General features: G+C 41.8%; 1 protein-coding gene across 1 annotated transcript; it reads left to right on the top strand.

Moving 5' to 3' along the window:
• Positions 1–309: 309 nt before the first annotated feature.
• LOC311135628 (uncharacterized protein) lies at positions 310–2,850 on the top strand. Its single transcript, XM_084169657.1, has 2 exons — positions 310–751; positions 1,163–2,850. The coding sequence occupies exons 1-2, from the start codon at positions 517–519 to the stop codon at positions 1,510–1,512; spliced, it is 585 nt and encodes a 194-aa protein (XP_084025783.1). The 5' UTR covers positions 310–516; the 3' UTR covers positions 1,513–2,850.
• The last annotated feature ends 16,130 nt before the right edge of the window (positions 2,851–18,980 follow it).

The following is an 18,980-nucleotide window of genomic DNA, read 5'->3' as shown; positions in this document are numbered from 1 at the left end:
GTTATTTACATACACAGCCCTGATTGGCTGATAGGGTGGTCTAGAGTCCACCACCTTACCCAAATGAACAGTCATTGGTCTATTATAATCAGATCACATTGTGACATCATAATGTGGGCCAAAAGTTCCATTCCACCTGAACAGGCTGAAATTCCAGGTATTTTTTTCAAACAGCTTTTACACAAAAAGGGCGTTATCATCATTTTCACAATTCAGAGTGTTATTTCAACCTCATATTGTGGAAATAATTGTTTTTAACTGCACTGCCCCTTTAAAATTAGGTGAAATGAAACTTTTTTACCAAGTTGCACTTCTCAAAAGGCACCAAATTGGTGGGAATGACCCAACTGCTATTTAAAACATTACATTTTTTGGGGGGGGAGTGATGAGCAATGAAAATGCTTATTGGATTTTGGATACATGTTCAGAGCTACTACGACACAGCACAGCACAGCAGCAGCAAGAGGCAGCAGCTCAATTTGTTCCTGACTTGACTTTTGGCTGGTTTGGGTCAGAATGGCTAACTACTGGTCTGTTCAGGTTTTCTGTGGGGTTCTGTCCACCATGCTCATGGCCGTGGGGGCACTGGATGGTGGGATGGAATGTACAGACAAGGACAGATTACTGACAGAGATATCCAAAGATCTGGACCCACCGTCTGAGTGTGTGCTGGGTTGCACTGTACTGACTTACAGAGCTATGCTGGAGACCCAAGATATACCGACTGTACGCTTCAAAGACTCTACAGCAGGTGAGAACACCATTATATATATATATTTTGTGATGGGCACCGATATGGAAAATCTATATCGATATCAGTTGCATTTTTCAATTAGATATTGATATCATATCGGTATGCCTTGCTCATTTCGATATCAAACTATATCAAATGATATCAATATCATATCGAATTATCAATATTGGTATCCACCCCTGATAATATGATATACTGTAAAAGCACCATATAGCATGATATATCACAGTCTAAGGGAATTGCTGAGAATAAAAGGCATTCATTTCTAGAAAACATTTTTTTTTGTTGCACTGATAAAAAGGATATGCAGAAAAGACGAGCTGTGGTGCTGAGTGTAGCTCAGTTGGTGGGAGTGTCATATATCATATACCATGTATCATACTAAGACTATCCCCTTTTTCTCCACAGGTGAGCATGGAGAATACTGCTGGTCTATGAAAACTAAGTGTAGCCCCGGCGAGCTCCTGCTTCATGTCTACATCATGCTACCTGTGGATGTGTCACTGGTTAACGGGGAAACCCTCGGACTGAGAGCTACTCTCCCCCACCATAACAACGTACTGACTCCTCTCAACGGCCCCACGCCACTCTCCAAACTCTGTGGCCTCCGCTTCGACGTCACAGACCAGTTCACCGTGACAAAGAGATTTCCAACGTTCTGTGTGCAGGTGGTCCCACGGGAGAGCACCTTGGAAAACGGTGTTCATATTAGATGCCCACCTTTCCTGGTGACGATGTGGCAGAGGCAGACTAAGTAACCTACAAAGCAACGGGGGGGGGGGGGGGGGGGGATGAAATGGACTTGTTAAACCAACGACCATCCAAAATGTGGATGGCATCAAGGTTAGTTTGTCAGAATTGTTAGGTAACCCTTCTCCTACAGTAAATGCATCTGGATCTGATAGTCTTGCTTATTTAATAACTATCTATCTAGTCAGCAACATATTGTATATAACACAGTGTTTCTCCATATATTGATTTAGCAGCGGTGCCCCTCCAATTCCAAAAAAAATATAGAGTGACAAGTTACAACATATATTTGTAGCATTTGATGCATTCAGTCTTTAAATACCCGCTACCTTTGTCACCGCTGCTGAAAGAAATCCTAGGGGAAACACTAACACTCACAGTGGGTTATATCCTGTTTTTGGAAAAGAAAAAGGATGCCAGATTGAAGATAGATTCAAATGCAAAGTCAGTAAAACAACCGATTGTCAGATGAAATACCCTGAACTCTTTCACACACAAAGACTGTTGACTAAATGGAGCACTGTGAACGATGACTTGAAATGGACTGTCAGTTTGGCAGCACATCTTTGACTCTGAAGGATGTGAAGGATGGCATTGAGAAGAACCTGAGGTAAATGTGTGGAAGGTGAAAATGAACTGTTGTATTTCATTGATTGATAGATGACAATATCATTGGTTAATACGCTGTCTGGACGTATGCTTTGGGTCGATAGTTGATTCTAGAATGAGATGATATTTCAAATAATATGGATTTGAGGCCTTTGTGTTCATTTGTGCTTTATTGTGTGGAGCAAACATTTGATGGCACATACACTACCGATGAAAAGTTTTAGAACACCTACTCATTCAAGGGTTTTTCTTTATTTTATTTTGTACTATTTTCTACATTGTAAAACTATGAAATAACACATATGGAATCATGTAGTAACCAAAAAAAGTGTTAAACAAATCAAAACATGTATAACATTTGAGATTCTTCAACTAGCCATCCTTTGCCTTGATGACAGCTTTGCACACTCTTGGCATTCTCTTGAATGAGTAGGCGTTCTAAGACTTTTGACCGGTAGTGTATGCATATTGAATGTATAAGCTTCTTATATGAATTATACTTATATACATACATTAGCTGCTAATTTAAGTATGTGAACCCAGAAACTGTCCTACAGCACATTTATTTTCTTTAACTTTAACTTCTATTTTATTTACTTTAACTTCTATTTTACTTACTTTAACTTGCTATAACACCACACTAGTTGGTTTGATTTATACTCTGTAAACTGTGAGCTTTACTATAATTTTTTTCCAACCATATCAAGTATGCACAACATTAAAACAACTTCTCATGATTGTGTATGTCTGTGAGCTTGCACAAAAAAGAAGGGCATAGTTTCATCTTTTACCAGAGCAAATCATTAGAAGTTGAGAGACCGGGAACTTTTTCAGAGCTGGAAAAGAAAACCTTTATATAGAAACCAGTAACAGGAAAATGGTGGACAGTTTGCAACAACAGTGGGCGTTACATTACCACAGCGAGCTGTGGAGAGCATTATATTGACTATAGCTCCCTCTGCTGGCAGAAACACAATATCATGAACATACCTACTTTGCCCTATTTTACTCAGGGTGGCACACAGCACATGATGGTCCCCACCAGGGCTGGGGTCAATTGAAATGTAAGGCAGTCAATTCAAGGAAGTCAACTGAAATAAAAATTCAAACTTGAAAAAAAAAATAGATTTTCAATTACTTCTCAATAGGAGAAGAAGCTATTTATTTCAAAGTTTTCTTTATTTAAAAAATAATAATAATCTTAAATTAAAATCACTTCCTGAATTGACTGCTTTCAATTCCAACAGACCCCAGCCCTGGTCCCCACTCCCAACTATGGGAAACGCTGCAGCCACCCACCTATTCTCTGTTAACACATAATTCTACACATTTCTCATTCTCTACACAGCTGAATAGGGAAAAGTATGCAGTTTGATGTCAAGTCTAAGAAAGACTACTGTTTGAGTGTGCAAAGCACATAGGAAGATCTAGCTTCCACCATGTTTCCCCAAGCTGGCCTCTTTTGATTGTGGTGCCAGGAAGAATCTTTAGAAAGACTCGTGCCTGGACTGAACACAGAACAGGAACAGTATGTCCCCTGAAGAGGTTTCAAAAACTGGTGAGGAACATGCAGTGAACCGGTGAGGGACATACAGTGCAAGTGCAGCAGAGTCAAATAAACTCAAACAAAATTGTATTCGTCACATGCTTCGTAAACAACAGGTGTAGACCAACAGTGAAATGCTTACTTATGGGCCCTTACCCACAATGCAGAGAGAGAGAAAATAGAGAAATAATATTAAAGTGAAACACTTTTTAAATCACAATGAGTAATGATAATCAAATCAAATCAAATTGTATTTGCCACATGCGCCGAATACAACTGGTGTGGACCTTACAGTGAAATGCTTACTTACAAGCCCTTAACCAACAATGCAGTTTTAAGAAAAATAAGTGTTAAGTAAAAAATATTAAATGACAAATAACTAAAGAGCAGCAGTAAAATAAAATAACAGTAGGGAGGCTATATACAGGGGGTACCGGTACAGAGACAATGTGTGGGGGCACCGGTTAGTCGAGGTAATTGAGGTAATATGTACATGTGGTTAGAGTTAAAGTGACTTTGCATAGATTACAAACAGAGAGTAGCAGCAGCGTAAAAGAGGGGGTGGGGTGGGGTGGGGTGGGGGGGTCAATGCAAATAGTCCGGGTAGCCATGATTAGCTGTTCAGGAGTCTTATGGCTTGGGGGTAGAAGCTGTTGAGAAGCCTTTTGGACCAAGACTTGGCGCTCCGGTACCGCTTGCCGTGCGGTAGCAGAGAGAACAGTCTATGACAAGGGTGGCTGGAGTCTTTTACAATTTTTGACACCGCCTGGTATAGAGGTCCTGGATGGCAGGAAGCTTGGCCCCAGTGATGTACTGGGCCGTACGCACCACCCTCTGTAGTGCCTTGCGGTCGGAGGCCGAGCAGTTGCCATACCAGGCAGTGATGCAACCAGTCAGGATGCTCTCGATGGTGCAGCTGTATAACTCTTTGAGGATCTGAGGACCCATGCCAAATATTTTCAGTCTCCTGAGGGGGAATAGGCTTTGTACACGAGGTACCAGTACCGAGTTGATGTGCTGGGGTACGAGGTAATTAGGGTAGATCAACTACATGACCAAAAGTTTGTGGACACCTCCTCGTCAAACATCTCATTCCAAAATCATGGGCATTAATATGGAGTTGGTCCCCCCTTTGCTGCTATAACAGCCTCTACTCTTCTGGGAAGGCTTTCCACTAGATGTTGGAACATTGCTGCAGGAACTTGCTTCCATTACGTATTGGATTGCTAAAAGATACAAGTTTTACATTACCGTGTAGTTTACCAATAAAATGGTCTGATGGTGAATTGAACATACTTGGTATACATATCCCGAAATAAATAAATGATCTCAATACAATACATTTTAATAGAAAGTTAGCTAAAATAGATAAAATCAAATAAAAAAGTATATCAGTTTCACTTAAGGACCAAAGGATCGTCAGCCGTCCCATATAGATTGCAAAATAGTTGGGAAGAGATTTTTGACGTACCGATCCCATGGCATAGTGTTTATGAACTGACACGCAAAACGACACCGGATTCAAAAATTAGAATCTTTCAATTTAAATTATTATATACAATTCTTGCTACCAATAGAATGTTATTTATATGGGGGATACAATCTTCCCAGCTCTGCAGATTTTGCTGTGAAGAGACAGAATCATTAGATCATTTGTTTTGGTTCTGTCCATTTGTAGCTTGTTTTTGGTCACAGGTCCAGGAATGGCTAAAGGATTGCAATATTTACCTGGAGCTAACCTTGCAGATAGCATTACTGTGTGATCTGAAAAGTCATAGTCAATCGATCAATAATATAATAATACTTTTAGCAAAACTGTTTATTTTTAATTCACAATCTGTAGAAGCAATGAGAATAGAAAGGTTCAGAACTTTTGTAAAACATCACAGTACGGTTTAAATATATATGGTAAATAGAAATCCTATATGGATGGTGTTAAGAGATAGATGGGAGGTATTGAATAGAGTTGAAGGATGGGACTAATAACAAATAACAACAAATAATAACAAAGATAGCTAATAATGTAAGCATACTGTGCCCATAATAAGTATATAGGTTGTATGTTGGGAGCTTTTGGGAAAGAGCACAGTTAGAAAGATATGGCATATAGAAGCAAACCGGATGGACATCATGAAAATGATCGGAGAGGTTGAGAGTAGAAGAAGTTCAGGAGCAAAAACAAAAAAAACAAAAAAATATATATATAATAGAATTATTGTAAAATTAACTGTGTCCATAAGGTGTAGATAGTAAGTATAGACCGGAAGTAGAGGCCTGGGCATTGTTGTTCACTAATTAACTCCAAGTAGGGAAAGGATGGTGGGGTTGAAAAGTAATAAAGGGGAGTATATATATAAAAAACATGGGGGATTGGAAGTGATGCAGACAATTACATTGATAGAAGATACAATCTATCTGCAATATTAAGCTGATCCACCCAAAAAAAATAATAATAATAATAATAATATAGATTTTATCTTCCTACCATGGAAAGGTAAATACCTTTCTATTTGTGGGAAAATCGCCCTGATTAATTTAGTCATATCACAGATTGCTTATGGCTCTGCCCACCCAAATGATTCGTTTTTTAAATCATATGAGCAAAACATATTTTACTTTATTTGGAATGCTAAGCCAGACTAAATTAAACATGCCTATTTATATAATGAATAAGAATTCGGAGGGCTGAAATTATTAAGTATTAAAGCATTAAACCTCTCACTAAAAGCTTCACTCACACATAAATTATACTTAAACCCGAACTGGTTTTCCACTAGATTACTAAGAATGATGATCATACACACATGCTAACCTCTCACCAATACAATAACAGGGGAGGTTCGATTTTTTTGGGGGGGTATGATATTTGTACGTCTGTAACTTTGTCACTCATAATTATTTCATGATTCATTCAGGTTTATCCGTAACCATGGTAGCATCCACATTCATGTAGAAGTGTTTAGAAACATATTATATTCTTACTTCAAATAAAAGTGACTCCGAAATGACAGAATACATTATTTACCATTCATTTCTATTGGCACAAAATCATCTGAAACACAACCAAGACAAACAGCAAATGCACACAACAAATGTGTAAAGTCACAAGCTTGATGTAGTCATTGCGTGCTATAAATATGGGACCAAATACTTAACTTTTTACTATTTTAACACAGACAAGTGAATTTGTCCCAATATGTACAAAAAAAGTGCTGTCATTTCTAAACGCTTCACCCAATATGGATGAAAATACCCTCAAATTAAAGCTGACAATCTGCACTTTAACCTCATATAGTCGTTGTTTGATTTCAAATCCAAACTTATGAAGTATAGAGCCAAAATAAGAAAAAATGCTTCACTGTCCCAATAATTACGGAGGGCACTGTATATGGGAATGTTTGTTCAATCCAAAATCAACTGATTGCAGCATTACCGCAAAAATGGAGGAGACAAGTGGAAGGGGGACAAGGTTGGGAACTTGTTTGTCTGCCATGTATTAAATACCAAAATTGGCTGGAAAAGATCGTCATAAATAGAAAAATATACAAGTTTCATTTGAGGACAAACATGTTCACAGCTACGCCATACAGGTTACAAAATAACTGGGGAGATATTTTTTGATGTACCGATTCCATGGCACATGGTGTATGAACTGATCAACAAAACCACGTTTCATTCAACACTTCAAGTTTTTCAATTTCAATTATTATGAAAATGTCTTGCCACCAACAGAACGCTATATACTGTATATGGGGCATACAACAATCTCAGCTCTGCAGATTTTGTGTGAAGAAACAGAATCACTCGATCATTTATTCTGGTATTGTCCCCATGTAGCTTGTTTCTGGTCACAGGTTCAGGAATGGCTGAAAAATCACAACATTTTAAAATGAAATCTACAAATAGCAGTGTTGGGCAATTTGGAAATCCATAGTCAATCAATCAACAATATCATACTCTTAGGAAAAATATTCATCTTTAATTTACAATCTGTGGATACTATGCAATTAGAAAAGTTCAAAATTCATGTAAGACATCACAGCACAGTTGAAAAATATATGGCACATGGAAATCAAAAGCTAGGTGGGATGGACTGAGAGTAGCAGAGGGGTGGGATTAAAGAGCTCATGATAGGTGGGATGGACTGAGAGTAGCAGAGGGGTGGGATTAAAGAGCTCATGATAGGTGGGATGGACTGAGAGTAGCAGAGGGGTGGGATTAAAGAGCTCATGATAGGTGGGATGGACTGAGAGTAGCAGAGGGGTGGGATTAAAGAGCTCATGATAGGTGGGATGGACTGAGAGTAGCAGAGGGGTGGGATTAAAGAGCTCATGATAGGTGGGATGGACTGAGAGTATTAGAGGGGTGGGATTAAAGCGCTCATGATAGGTGGGATGGACTGAGGGTAGCAGAGGGGTGGGATTAAAGCGCTCATGATAGGTGGGATGGACTGAGAGTAGCAGAGGGGTGGGATTAAAGAGCTCATGATAGGTGGGATGGACTGAGAGTAGCAGAGGGGTGGGATTAAAGAGCTCATGATAGGTGGGATGGACTGAGAGTAGCAGAGGGGTGGGATTAAAGAGCTCCTGATAGGTGGGATGGACTGAGAGTAGCAGAGGGGTGGGATTAAAGAGCTCATGATAGGTGGGATGGACTGAGAGTAGCAGAGGGGTGGGATTAAAGAGCTCATGATAGGTGGGATGGACTGAGAGTAGCAGAGGGGTGGGATTAAAGAGCTCATGATAGGTGGGATGGACTGAGAGTAGCAGAGGGGTGGGATTAAAGAGCTCAGGATATAGAACACTGGATACAATAACTTCAGAGAGTATTCATACCCCTTGACTTATTCCACATTTTGTTGTGTTACAGCTTGAATACACACAACAACAAAAAAATGTATGCACGCATGACTGTAAGTCGCTTTGGATAAAAGCGTCTGCTAAATGGCATATTATTATTATTATATTATAATTCAAAATGGATTCCATAAACAAATTGTCTCACCGATCTACACACAATACCCCATAATGACAAAGTGAAAAAAGATTCTTAGATATTTGTGCAAATGTTAAGAAAATTAAATACAGAAATATCTCATTTACATAAGTATTCACAACCCTGAGTCAATACATTGTAGCAGCACCTTTGGCAGCGATTACAGCTGTGAGTCTTTCTGGGTAAGTCTCAAAGAGCTTTCCACACATGGATTGTGTAACATTTGCCCAATATTCTTAAAACAATTCTTCAAGCGCTGTCAAATTGGTTGTTGATCATTGCTAGACAACCATTTTCAGGTCTTGCCATAGATTTTCAAGTAGATTTAAGTCAAAACTGTAACTCAGCCACTCGGGAACATTAACTGTCTTCTTGGTAAGCAACTCCAGTGTAGATTTGGCCTTGTGTTTTAGGTTATTGTCCTGCTGAAAGGTGAATTCATCACCCAGTGTCTGGTTATCTGAACCAGCTTTTCCTCTAGGATTTTGTCTGTGCTTAGCTCCATTCTGTTTATTTTTTATCCTGAAAAACTCCCCAGTCCTTAACAATTACAAGCGTACCCATAACATGATGCAGCCACCACTATGCTTGAAAATATGCATACCATCAGGCGACATCTTGACGACTGATACACAGGAATGTTCTTGCAACGTTCCCATGAAACGTGTCTAAAACATTAATATATTATATTCTGAGAACATGGCAACTGTGTTCTGTGTATGTTTGGTGGGACATTGATGGAATATTCTCCTAACCCTTACACAGGAATGTTCTTGCAACGTTCCCATGAAACTTGTCTAGAACAGAATATTGAATATTCTAGAACATGTTAACCACATTCTGGCTAAGTTCTGTTTGGCATTAAGGGAGTGGTCTCTTGGAAACAGTCATTGCACGTCACTGGAACATTCATATGAAAACATTAGGTAATGACCTAACGAGACTCTTAAGGGAACGTTCTCTAAAGTTGTGGGAACGTTTGTCGTTAGCTGGGAAGGCAGGCTTACAGCAAATAATGTTAGCGAGAGGAAGAGAGGGAGCCTTCAGGGCCTGCCCCTAAATGTCAGGACTGACGGAGTTCCACTGCCCCCCACAGCCGATAAATTACAGCCTATTGGTGACACACTCCGAGCGAGGCACCCTCCCACCCCTGAGCGACCTGCGTTTCCAACACTTCTCCGAATAAACAGTTCCTGGCAACAGTACTGTATGTAATCCCTCAGCCAGAGCAGCGCAGCAGAGCAGGAGGTAAGGCCCTAACACAGCCCAGCCTGCGAGGTGAGGGGAAGGTGGGGAATCCGTCCCAAATGGCACCCTATTTCCTATATAGTGCACTACTTTTGACCAGGGTCCATATAGCAAACTGGGCAAAAGTAGTGAACTAGGGAATAGGGTGCTGTTTGGGACGCAGCCGGGTTTCTATCTGCTCTGGCTCTTGGCAGCCTGCCAGACAGCTCTACAGAGAGAGAGAGAGAGAGAGAGAGAGAGAGAGAGAGAGAGAGAGAGAGAGAGAGAGAGAGAGAGAGAGAGAGAGAGAGAGAGAGAGAGAGAGAGAGAGAGAGAGAGAGAGAGAGAGAGAGAGAGAGAGAGAGAGAGAGAGAGAGAGAGAGAGAGAGAGAGAGAGAGAGAGAGAGAGAGAGAGAGAGAGAGAGAGAGAGAGAGAGAGAGAGAGAGAGAGAGAAAGGGAGAGCGCAAGTGTCCAGTGACTGACCTTTCTTAGGCAGCCAGCCTTCATTCTGGGCGTATTAAGGGCTGGCTGCACGTGTCGTGTCCGTGCCCAATGCCCATGCTTCTTCTAGCACAGCTCACAGACATTATTTGCCTGCCTGACGAGCCTTGGCCCGATGCCATCCAGTAACCATGCACAGAGGGAGAGGCACACATTTGATTGGTTTAATCCAGCCCAGTGTTTTGTTCTGATGCCTAAACACACTCAGGATCATATTTCTACCCAGGCATCTTTGCATCCAACCATATGTGACATATGTACGGCACACAATAAGCACTGGATCTCAGTTACAGGCTGAACGAGATATAGCGGCACATTCAACATCGTTTAAGAAATATATTACCTTCAACAGTGTAATCTTTTGATCAAGCCATCAATGTTTTGTGATTATTGGTGTCGTAAAAAAATGTTAGCTAACGGGTTAGCAATTAGCATGTTTGAAATTTCATTGGAAATACTACTATTATCAGCTTTTTGATAAGCGGGTTAGCAAAAAAAAATACATCCCATATTATCGGCATACAATCCCCAGTTATTGGCCACCTGACTATTTTGTTCAATTACAAGATATATCAGTTACATTTTGTTCGAAAAAGAGACACCAGTGTTTACTAGATAGTTGACTAGTTGGCTAGCCTTCCGGTAAAAAAAAAAAACTTTCCTGTCAATGTTTTATTGCGTAGCCCGGTGCGCCCTCCTGTGGACTCTTAAAAAATGGTTATTCGCCAACATATTCAGTGTCGTAACCAAATCATGTCTCAATTTGTTTTATAGATTAATCTTATGTTTTGAGAAAGTAGATAACAGTTTAATACTAAAATATAAATTAGTATGAATAATTTACATCAAATACAACTTTAATTTCAGGAAGGAATACACAAGATGGGTTGAATAAATATATATATTATATTTTAGACGTATTTTTTTACACATAAATAATTTCATATGAAAACAAACAAAACAAACAATTAAATCTCGACCTCCATCCCTATATTGTCACAAAAATCACAATAAAAATCCAGCTCCCCCGCCAACCCTAGATCCCACTGCACACACCTGCAGTGGAACCAGTGCTGGCAGAAGTCACAGCACACCCATGGCACATTTTTACATTTTAGTAATTTAGCAGACGCTCTTATCCAGAGCGACTTACAGTTAGTTAGTGAGTGCATACATTTTCAAACTGGCCCCCCGTGGGAAACAAACCCACAACCCTGGCGTTGCAAGCGCCATGCTCTACCAACTGAGCTACAGGGGACTACACCTCAGACCTACACTCCTGAAGGGAGCTTGCAGGTGGATCACGCTCCCCGCAGCGAGCACAGCAGGTGGTGTCTTCTTTTATTTAAAAATCAATAAAAATCTAATTGATTAACATGGTTTTGCAAAATGTAGAACTTCTACAACAACAATAGTAATTGAAATAACTGAGAGAGAGAGAAAAACAGATTATGAAGTACCTGAGAGTGGTGCCATGGGTGTTAGACAGAGCATGTTTCATGAAAACCCTTTTCAACTTTTTTTACATCAATACCTCTGGAGGAAGCTGCAGTAGTTTTGGAGGAGGTGGACATGCCTTGAGGAGGTGTTATGGACTGTAGAGATGTAAAGAGAGAAAAAAAGTTGAAACATTGCAGTTTTATCAAACACAAACTGTCTTTTTTTGTTGTAATTTAACATGTGTTTACCTGTGGAGGTGGCTGTATTCGAATTGCAGGGGGCCAGGGACACCAGACGAGGCTGCTGTGGTGGTGTGATCAGGGGAGATGGAGGAGGCAGTTGGTCCAGGGAGTCTTCTGTATCGGTCCAGCCGATACTTCAGGACAGTAAGGATGTGCCCCAGGTCCTTCGCTATCAGCCCCCCCCCCCCCCTCTATTAGGGGGTGCTCTTCTAGGGCTGGGACTGGAGCAGGGGGTGGAACTGGGACTGGAGCAGGGGCTGAGGGTCCTCCTGTGGTCGCTGGGGAGGAGGCGCTGACGGACGGCACAGTGCTGCTGGTTCCTGGAGAGGCGGTGGTGGGACCCGGTAGGGACCGAGACGGCATTAAACGGGACCCTTCAATGGCTGAAGGGTCAAAAGGGAAGAGGCCACACTTATTAAACCCTTGCACCACATGTCCTTGCAGCGCTGGTACGGGTAGCGGAATACTCTGGAAAATTCTGATTTGTTTACCATGTAGGAGTGGTCAAAATGGCTAAGGTCTCCAGCTACCTTGGAGAACTCAGCCTTTAAAAGGGCCAAAGTATGCCACGTCCAGCGGCTGCAGGACATGGGTGCAGTGTGGTGGAAGACAAAGAAGTATAACCCCTTCCCTTAGTGCCGCCGCGAGCACCTCCGGGTCCATGTGACTCTTGTGCCCATCGAAGAGGAGAAGGAGAGGGCGCTCCTTCACTGCATGCTTAATGAAGTGCTGAAACCACTTCCTGAACAGGTCCCCGTCAATGTAGCCACTGTTTGACCGTCCATACAGTGGGGGAAAAAAGTATTTAGTCAGCCACCAATTGTGCAAGTTCTCCCACTTAAAAAGATGAGAGAGGCCTGTAATTTTCATCATAGGTACACGTCAACTATGACAGACAAATTGAGAAAAAAATTCCAGAAAATCACATTGTAGGATTTTTTATGAATTTATTTGCAAATTATGGTGGAAAATAAGTATTTGGTCACCTACAAACAAGCAAGATTTCTGGCTCTCACAGACCTGTAACTTCTTCTTTAAGAGGCTCCTCTGTCCTCCACTCGTTACCTGTATTAATGGCACCTGTTTGAACTTGTTATCAGTATAAAAGACACCTGTCCACAACCTCAAACAGTCACACTCCAAACTCCACTATGGCCAAGACCAAAGAGCTGTCAAAGGACACCAGAAACAAAATTGTAGACCTGCACCAGGCTGGGAAGACTGAATCTGCAATAGGTAAGCAGCTTGGTTTGAAGAAATCAACTGTGGGAGCAATTATTAGGAAATGGAAGACATACAAGACCACTGATAATCTCCCTCGATCTGGGGCTCCACGCAAGATCTCACCCCGTGGGGTCAAAATGATCACAAGAACGGTGAGCAAAAATCCCAGAACCACACGGGGGGACCTAGTGAATGACCTGCAGAGAGCTGGGACCAAAGTAACAAAGCCTACCATCAGTAACACACTACGCCGCCAGGGACTCAAATCCTGCAGTGCCAGACGTGTCCCCCTGCTTAAGCCAGTACATGTCCAGGCCCGTCTGAAGTTTGCTAGAATGCATTTGGATGATCCAGAAGAGGATTGGGAGAATGTCATATGGTCAGATGAATCCAAAATATAACATTTACATTTTTACATTTTACGTCATTTAGCAGACGCTCTTATCCAGAGCGACTTACAGGAGCAATTAGGGTTAAGTGCCTTGCTCAAGGGCACATCGACAGATTTTTCACCTAGTTGGTTCGGGGATTAGAACCAGCGACCTTTCAGTTACTGGCACAACGCTCTTAACCACTAAGCTACCTGCCGCCCCTTTTTGGTAAACTTTGGTAAACTTTGGTAAAAACTCAACTCGTCGTGTTTGGAGGACAAAGAATGCTGAGTTGCATCCAAATAACACCATACCTACTGTGAAGCATGGGGTGGAAAAATCATGCTTTGGGGCTGTTTTTCTGCAAAGGGACCAGGACGACTGATCCGTATAAAGGAAAGAATGAATGGGGCCATGTATCGTGAGATTTTGAGTGAAAACCTCCTTCCATCAGCAAGGGCATTGAAGATGAAACGTGGCTGGGTCTTTCAGCATGACAATGATCCCAAACACACCACCCGGGCAACGAAGGAGTGGCTTCGTAAGAAGCATTTCAAGGTCCTGGAGTGGCCTAGCCAGTCTCCAGATCTCAACCCCATAGAAAATCTTTGGAGGGAGTTGAAAGTCCATGTTGCCCAGCGACAGCCCCAAAACATCACTGCTCTAGAGGAGATCTGCATGGAGGAATGGGCCAAAATACCAGCAACAGTGTGTGAAAACCTTGTGTAGACTTACAGAAAACATTTGACCTGTGTCATTGCCAACAAAGGGTATATAACAAAGTATTGAGAAACTTTTGTTATTGACCAAATACTTATTTTCCACCATAATTTGCTAATTCTGTCATAGTTGACGTGTACCTATGATGAAAATTACAGGCCTCTCTCATCTTTTTAAGTGGGAGAACTTGCACAATTGGTGGCTGACTAAATACTTTTTTTCCCCACTGTACAAGGCTTGGGGGGGGGGCCTCCCAGTGTGAAGTGTCCACCGGGGAAACTCTTGGGGTAGATGATAAACAGGGGGGACGTCCTCCCCAGCTGCGTTGACGCAGGCCAGCACTGTGATGTGCTCCTTGGTCCCAGGAGCCTGCTGGTACACGTGTTTTGCGGCCCGGGGAGCCAGCACTTTGTGCCTGCTCTGGTCGCTACGAAACCCAGACTCCTCGCAGTTATAGATTTGTCTGGGTTTCTCCCTCAACCCACTCTCCTCCAAGTGCTTCTCATAAGAAGTGAAGAAGGTGTCCATCGTCGGACGTGTGGCACACTCAGCTCTCCCCCTATCCAGGGTGTCCGGCCTCCTCATGATTAGGTTCTTGTGCCTCCTCCTGAACATTTCACACCACCTCTTCCCCAGTGGTGGGATTGTTTCTCTTGGGTGCCGAAACCTACAATATAATTGAATATATAATTGAATATATATATATATAATATATAATATAATATATATATATAATTGTCCGATCACTGCACCTGTATACAACCCATCTGTAATTAGCCCACCCAACTACCTCATCCCCATATTGTTATTTATTTTTTGCTCATTTGCACCCCAGTATCTCTATTTGCACATCATCTTCTGCACATCTATCACTCCAGTGTTAATACTAAATTGTAATTATTTTGCACTATGGCCTATTTATTGCCTTACCTCCATAACTTACTACATTTGCACACACTGTATATATATTTTCTATTGTGTTATTGACTGTATGTTTTTGTTTACCCCATATGTAACTCTGTGTTGTTGTTTTTATCACACTGCTTTGCTTTATCTTGGCCAGGTCGCATTTGTAAATGAGAACTTGTTCTCAACTGGCCTACCTGGTTAAATAAAGGTGAAATACACATTTTAAAAATCGAGGATGAAAATGTTTGTTTTGGCATCACCATACACATCCACATTTATATCACACACATTGAGAACAGTCAGTCCACCAAATCTGCATACATAAACACATAGAACACCAAATAACTGCGTATTTTGTCGGCGTATTTCATCAGCCTCTGTCTGGTGAAGGGGAACCCATGGCTGGCGCAGTATATACAGTACTGCACCAGAAAATGTTAATCCTCAAGCAATGTGGGTGGTCCACTGTGATAACCATGGGTCACCCGGCCGCTCAGCCTGTCCGCCAGGGTCTGCCGAGGTACACCATGCACCTTGGTAGATAAGAAAATAAAACTGTTACTAGCAGATACAATTCACATACATGTGGTAATCTCCTAAAAACAAAAGATGCCTAACCTTGGCAGCCTGGCGGATAGCCATCCCTGCCCCGCAGTCCTCCATGGCATGGAACATGTCCACCTCACTCCACTGCTTCCTCTTGACTTTCTCCATGCTGTGGTGGTAAATACATGTAGCCAAATAACTTGGCATACTAGAAACATTTTAGAAAGATAACTCAATCTGAATATGTATAAGCATTTACATTTCAAAGCTAAGGCACTGAAAGGTGATGATGAAAGGTTTCACGATAACTGAAAGTGTCCCCACGTTTCTTGTTTGATGTTATCTGTAATGAAAATGTGTGTCCCAATTAGTTTAATATTGATGCATGCATTGTAACATTTGACTAAATACTGCCTCTATGTAGCTGTTGTAAGACGAAACATAGCCAACAGTGATATGTGTCAAAATGTTCATGGTTCAAAGTTCAAAGTAAATTTTTGCAGATTGTGCAAAACACCCCCGTGATATGTGTTATCTAACGCTTACAATTTCTTTCCTTTTTACTTACTTAGCAGTTCTATCAATATTTAACAACTAAGATAGCAACATTAGAAAATCTGTTAGCTATATTACAGAGGTAAAAAGTTGGATATTAAATGATGTGTGGTCAGTCGCGCAGTCGAATTTTACAATATACAGAATGTCACACAAAATGTGTATATATTTTTGAAAACTCTCAAAACCTAACTTAACTTACATAAATTGCAATGAAAATCTGTGGTCAGCTAGCTAGAAAGGGTGTCTTTAGTCGCAAAACGTACCATTATTTTACAGTCCATTTAAAGTGGACTGAAGAGAGTGTCTGAAATTAGGGGGTGTCCGATGTTGGGGGAACATTAGCTACATCTAAATCTAAGGCTCCCCCAAAACGGAACATTCCACATTTTAAGACTTCAAAAAACACATTGGAATCAATTGCATTTAGCTACCATCTAAGATTATCTCTCCATTACATTCCAGGGTTGTTATGCTGATTCCAGGGTTGTCATGCTGATTCCAGGGTTGTCATGCTGATTCTAGGGTTGTCATGCTGATTCCAGGGTTGTCATGCTGATTCTAGGGTTGTCATGCTGATTCCAGGGTTGTCGTGCTGATTCTAGGGTTGTCATGCTGATTCCGGGGTTGTCATGCTGATTCCAGGGTGGTCATGCTGATTCCAGGGTTGTCATGCTGATTCTAGGGTTGTCATGCTGATTCCAGGGTGGTCATGCTGATTCCAGGGTTGTCATGCTGATTCCAGGGTTGTCGTGCTGATTCCAGGGTTGTCATGCTGATTCCAGGGTTGTCATGCTGATTCCAGGGTTGTCATGCTGATTCCAGGGTTGTCATGCTGATTCCAGGGTTGTCATGCTGATTCCAGGGTTGTCATGCTGATTCCAGGGTTGTCATGCTGATTCCAGGGTTGTCATGCTGATTCCAGGGTTGTCATGCTGATTCCAGGGTGGTCATGCTGATTCCAGGGTTGTCATGCTGATTCTAGGGTTGTCATGCTGATTCCAGGGTGGTCATGCTGATTCCAGGGTTGTCATGCTGATTCCAGGGTTGTCGTGCTGATTCCAGGGTTGTCATGCTGATTCCAGGGTTGTCATGCTGATTCCAGGGTTGTCATGCTGATTCCAGGGTTGTCATGCTGATTCCAGGGTTGTCATGCTGATTCCAGGGTTGTCATGCTGATTCCAGGGTTGTCATGCTGATTCCAGGGTTGTCATGCTGATTCCAGGGTGGTCATGCTGATTCCAGGGTGGTCATGCTGATTCCAGGGTTGTCATGCTGATTCCAGGGTTGTCATGCTGATTCCAGGGTTGTCATGCTGATTCCAGGGTTGTCATGCTGATTCCAGGGTTGTCATGCTGATTCCAGGGTTGTCATGCTGATTCCAGGGTTGTCGTGCTGATTGGTGTTAAAGATCCTCCATGAGACACTAAAGCAATGCTTTCGCTGTGGCACAGGGCCAGCTTCCTTTGGAAAACACAACCCCCCCCCCCCCCCCCCCCAACACAGAGCAGAGAGACTACTGGAAATGCAGTGTAAAAATGTGTGTGCAAAAACCCAACACAATCCCCAAGCCTGGGTCAATAAGCCTGTCCTGCATGTGGCTTTGCTTTGGTGGAGGGAGGGATGTATTTGTGTGGGAGGCTTTTTACCCAATCAATGCTACCACATAGTGCAGTGGGGTCTCCCCCTCCTTCTCTCAATTCAATTCAATTTAAGGGCTTTATTGGCATGGGAAACATACGTTTACATTGCCAAAGCAAGTGAAATAGCTCTCTCTTTCTCTCTCTCTCTGGCCCCTAACTGTGCAGTGGGGTCTCTCTCTCTCTCTCTCTCTCTCTCTCTCTCTCTCTCTCTCTCTCTCTCTCTCTCTCTCTCTCTCTCTCTCTCTCTCTCTCTCTCTCTCTCTCTCTCTCTCTCTCTCTCTCTCTCTCTCTCTCTCTCTCTCTCTCTCTCTCTCTCTCTCTCTCTCTCTCTCTCTCTCTCTTTCAATTCAATTCAATTCAATCAGGCTTTATTAGCATATGAAACACGTTTACATTGCCAAAGCAAGTGAAATAAACAATAAACAAAAGTGAGCATAAACAAAGACAACATCAACAAAAAACTATTAGAAATGAACAGTAAACATTGCACTCACAAACGTTTCAAAAAGATAAAGACATTTCAAGTGTTATATTATCAGCTATGTACAGTGTTTTAGCAATAGGGTGGCGCACAATTGTCCCAGCGTCGTCCAGGTTTGGCCGGTGTAGGCCATCATTGTAAATAAGAATTTGTACTTAACTGACTTGCCTAGTTAAATAAAGGTTAAATAAATAAAAAAATAAATAAATGTGCAAATAGTTGTAGTAAGAATAGTGGGGGAAGATAAAAAAAACTGATACATTTTGTGATATTTACAATGTTGTTTGTAGTCCACTGGTTGCCCTTTTCTCATGGCAACGGGCCACACATCTTGCTGCTGTCATTGCACACTGCAGTATTTTGCCTAACAGATATGGGAGTTTATCAATGTTTGATTTGTTTTCAAATTCTTTATGGGTCTGTGTGATCTGAGGGAAATACAGCGCATTCGGAAAGTTTTCAGACC

The sequence above is a fragment of the Coregonus lavaretus genome (assembly GCF_964263955.1).
Source record: "Coregonus lavaretus genome assembly, chromosome: 10".
Lineage (NCBI taxonomy): Eukaryota > Metazoa > Chordata > Actinopteri > Salmoniformes > Salmonidae > Coregonus > Coregonus lavaretus.
Note: the sequence above shows the minus strand (reverse complement) of the source record. Positions and strands in the feature narration are given on the sequence as shown.

Bases quoted from the DNA above. Each gene is read 5' to 3' on its own strand.
- LOC311135628 (XM_084169657.1), top strand. From the start codon at position 517: ATGGCTAACTACTGGTCTGTTCAGGTTTTCTGTGGGGTTCTGTCCACC. The intron at 752-1,162 runs GTGAGAACACCA...TTTTCTCCACAG, and splicing joins CTTCAAAGACTCTACAGCAG to GTGAGCATGGAGAATACTGC.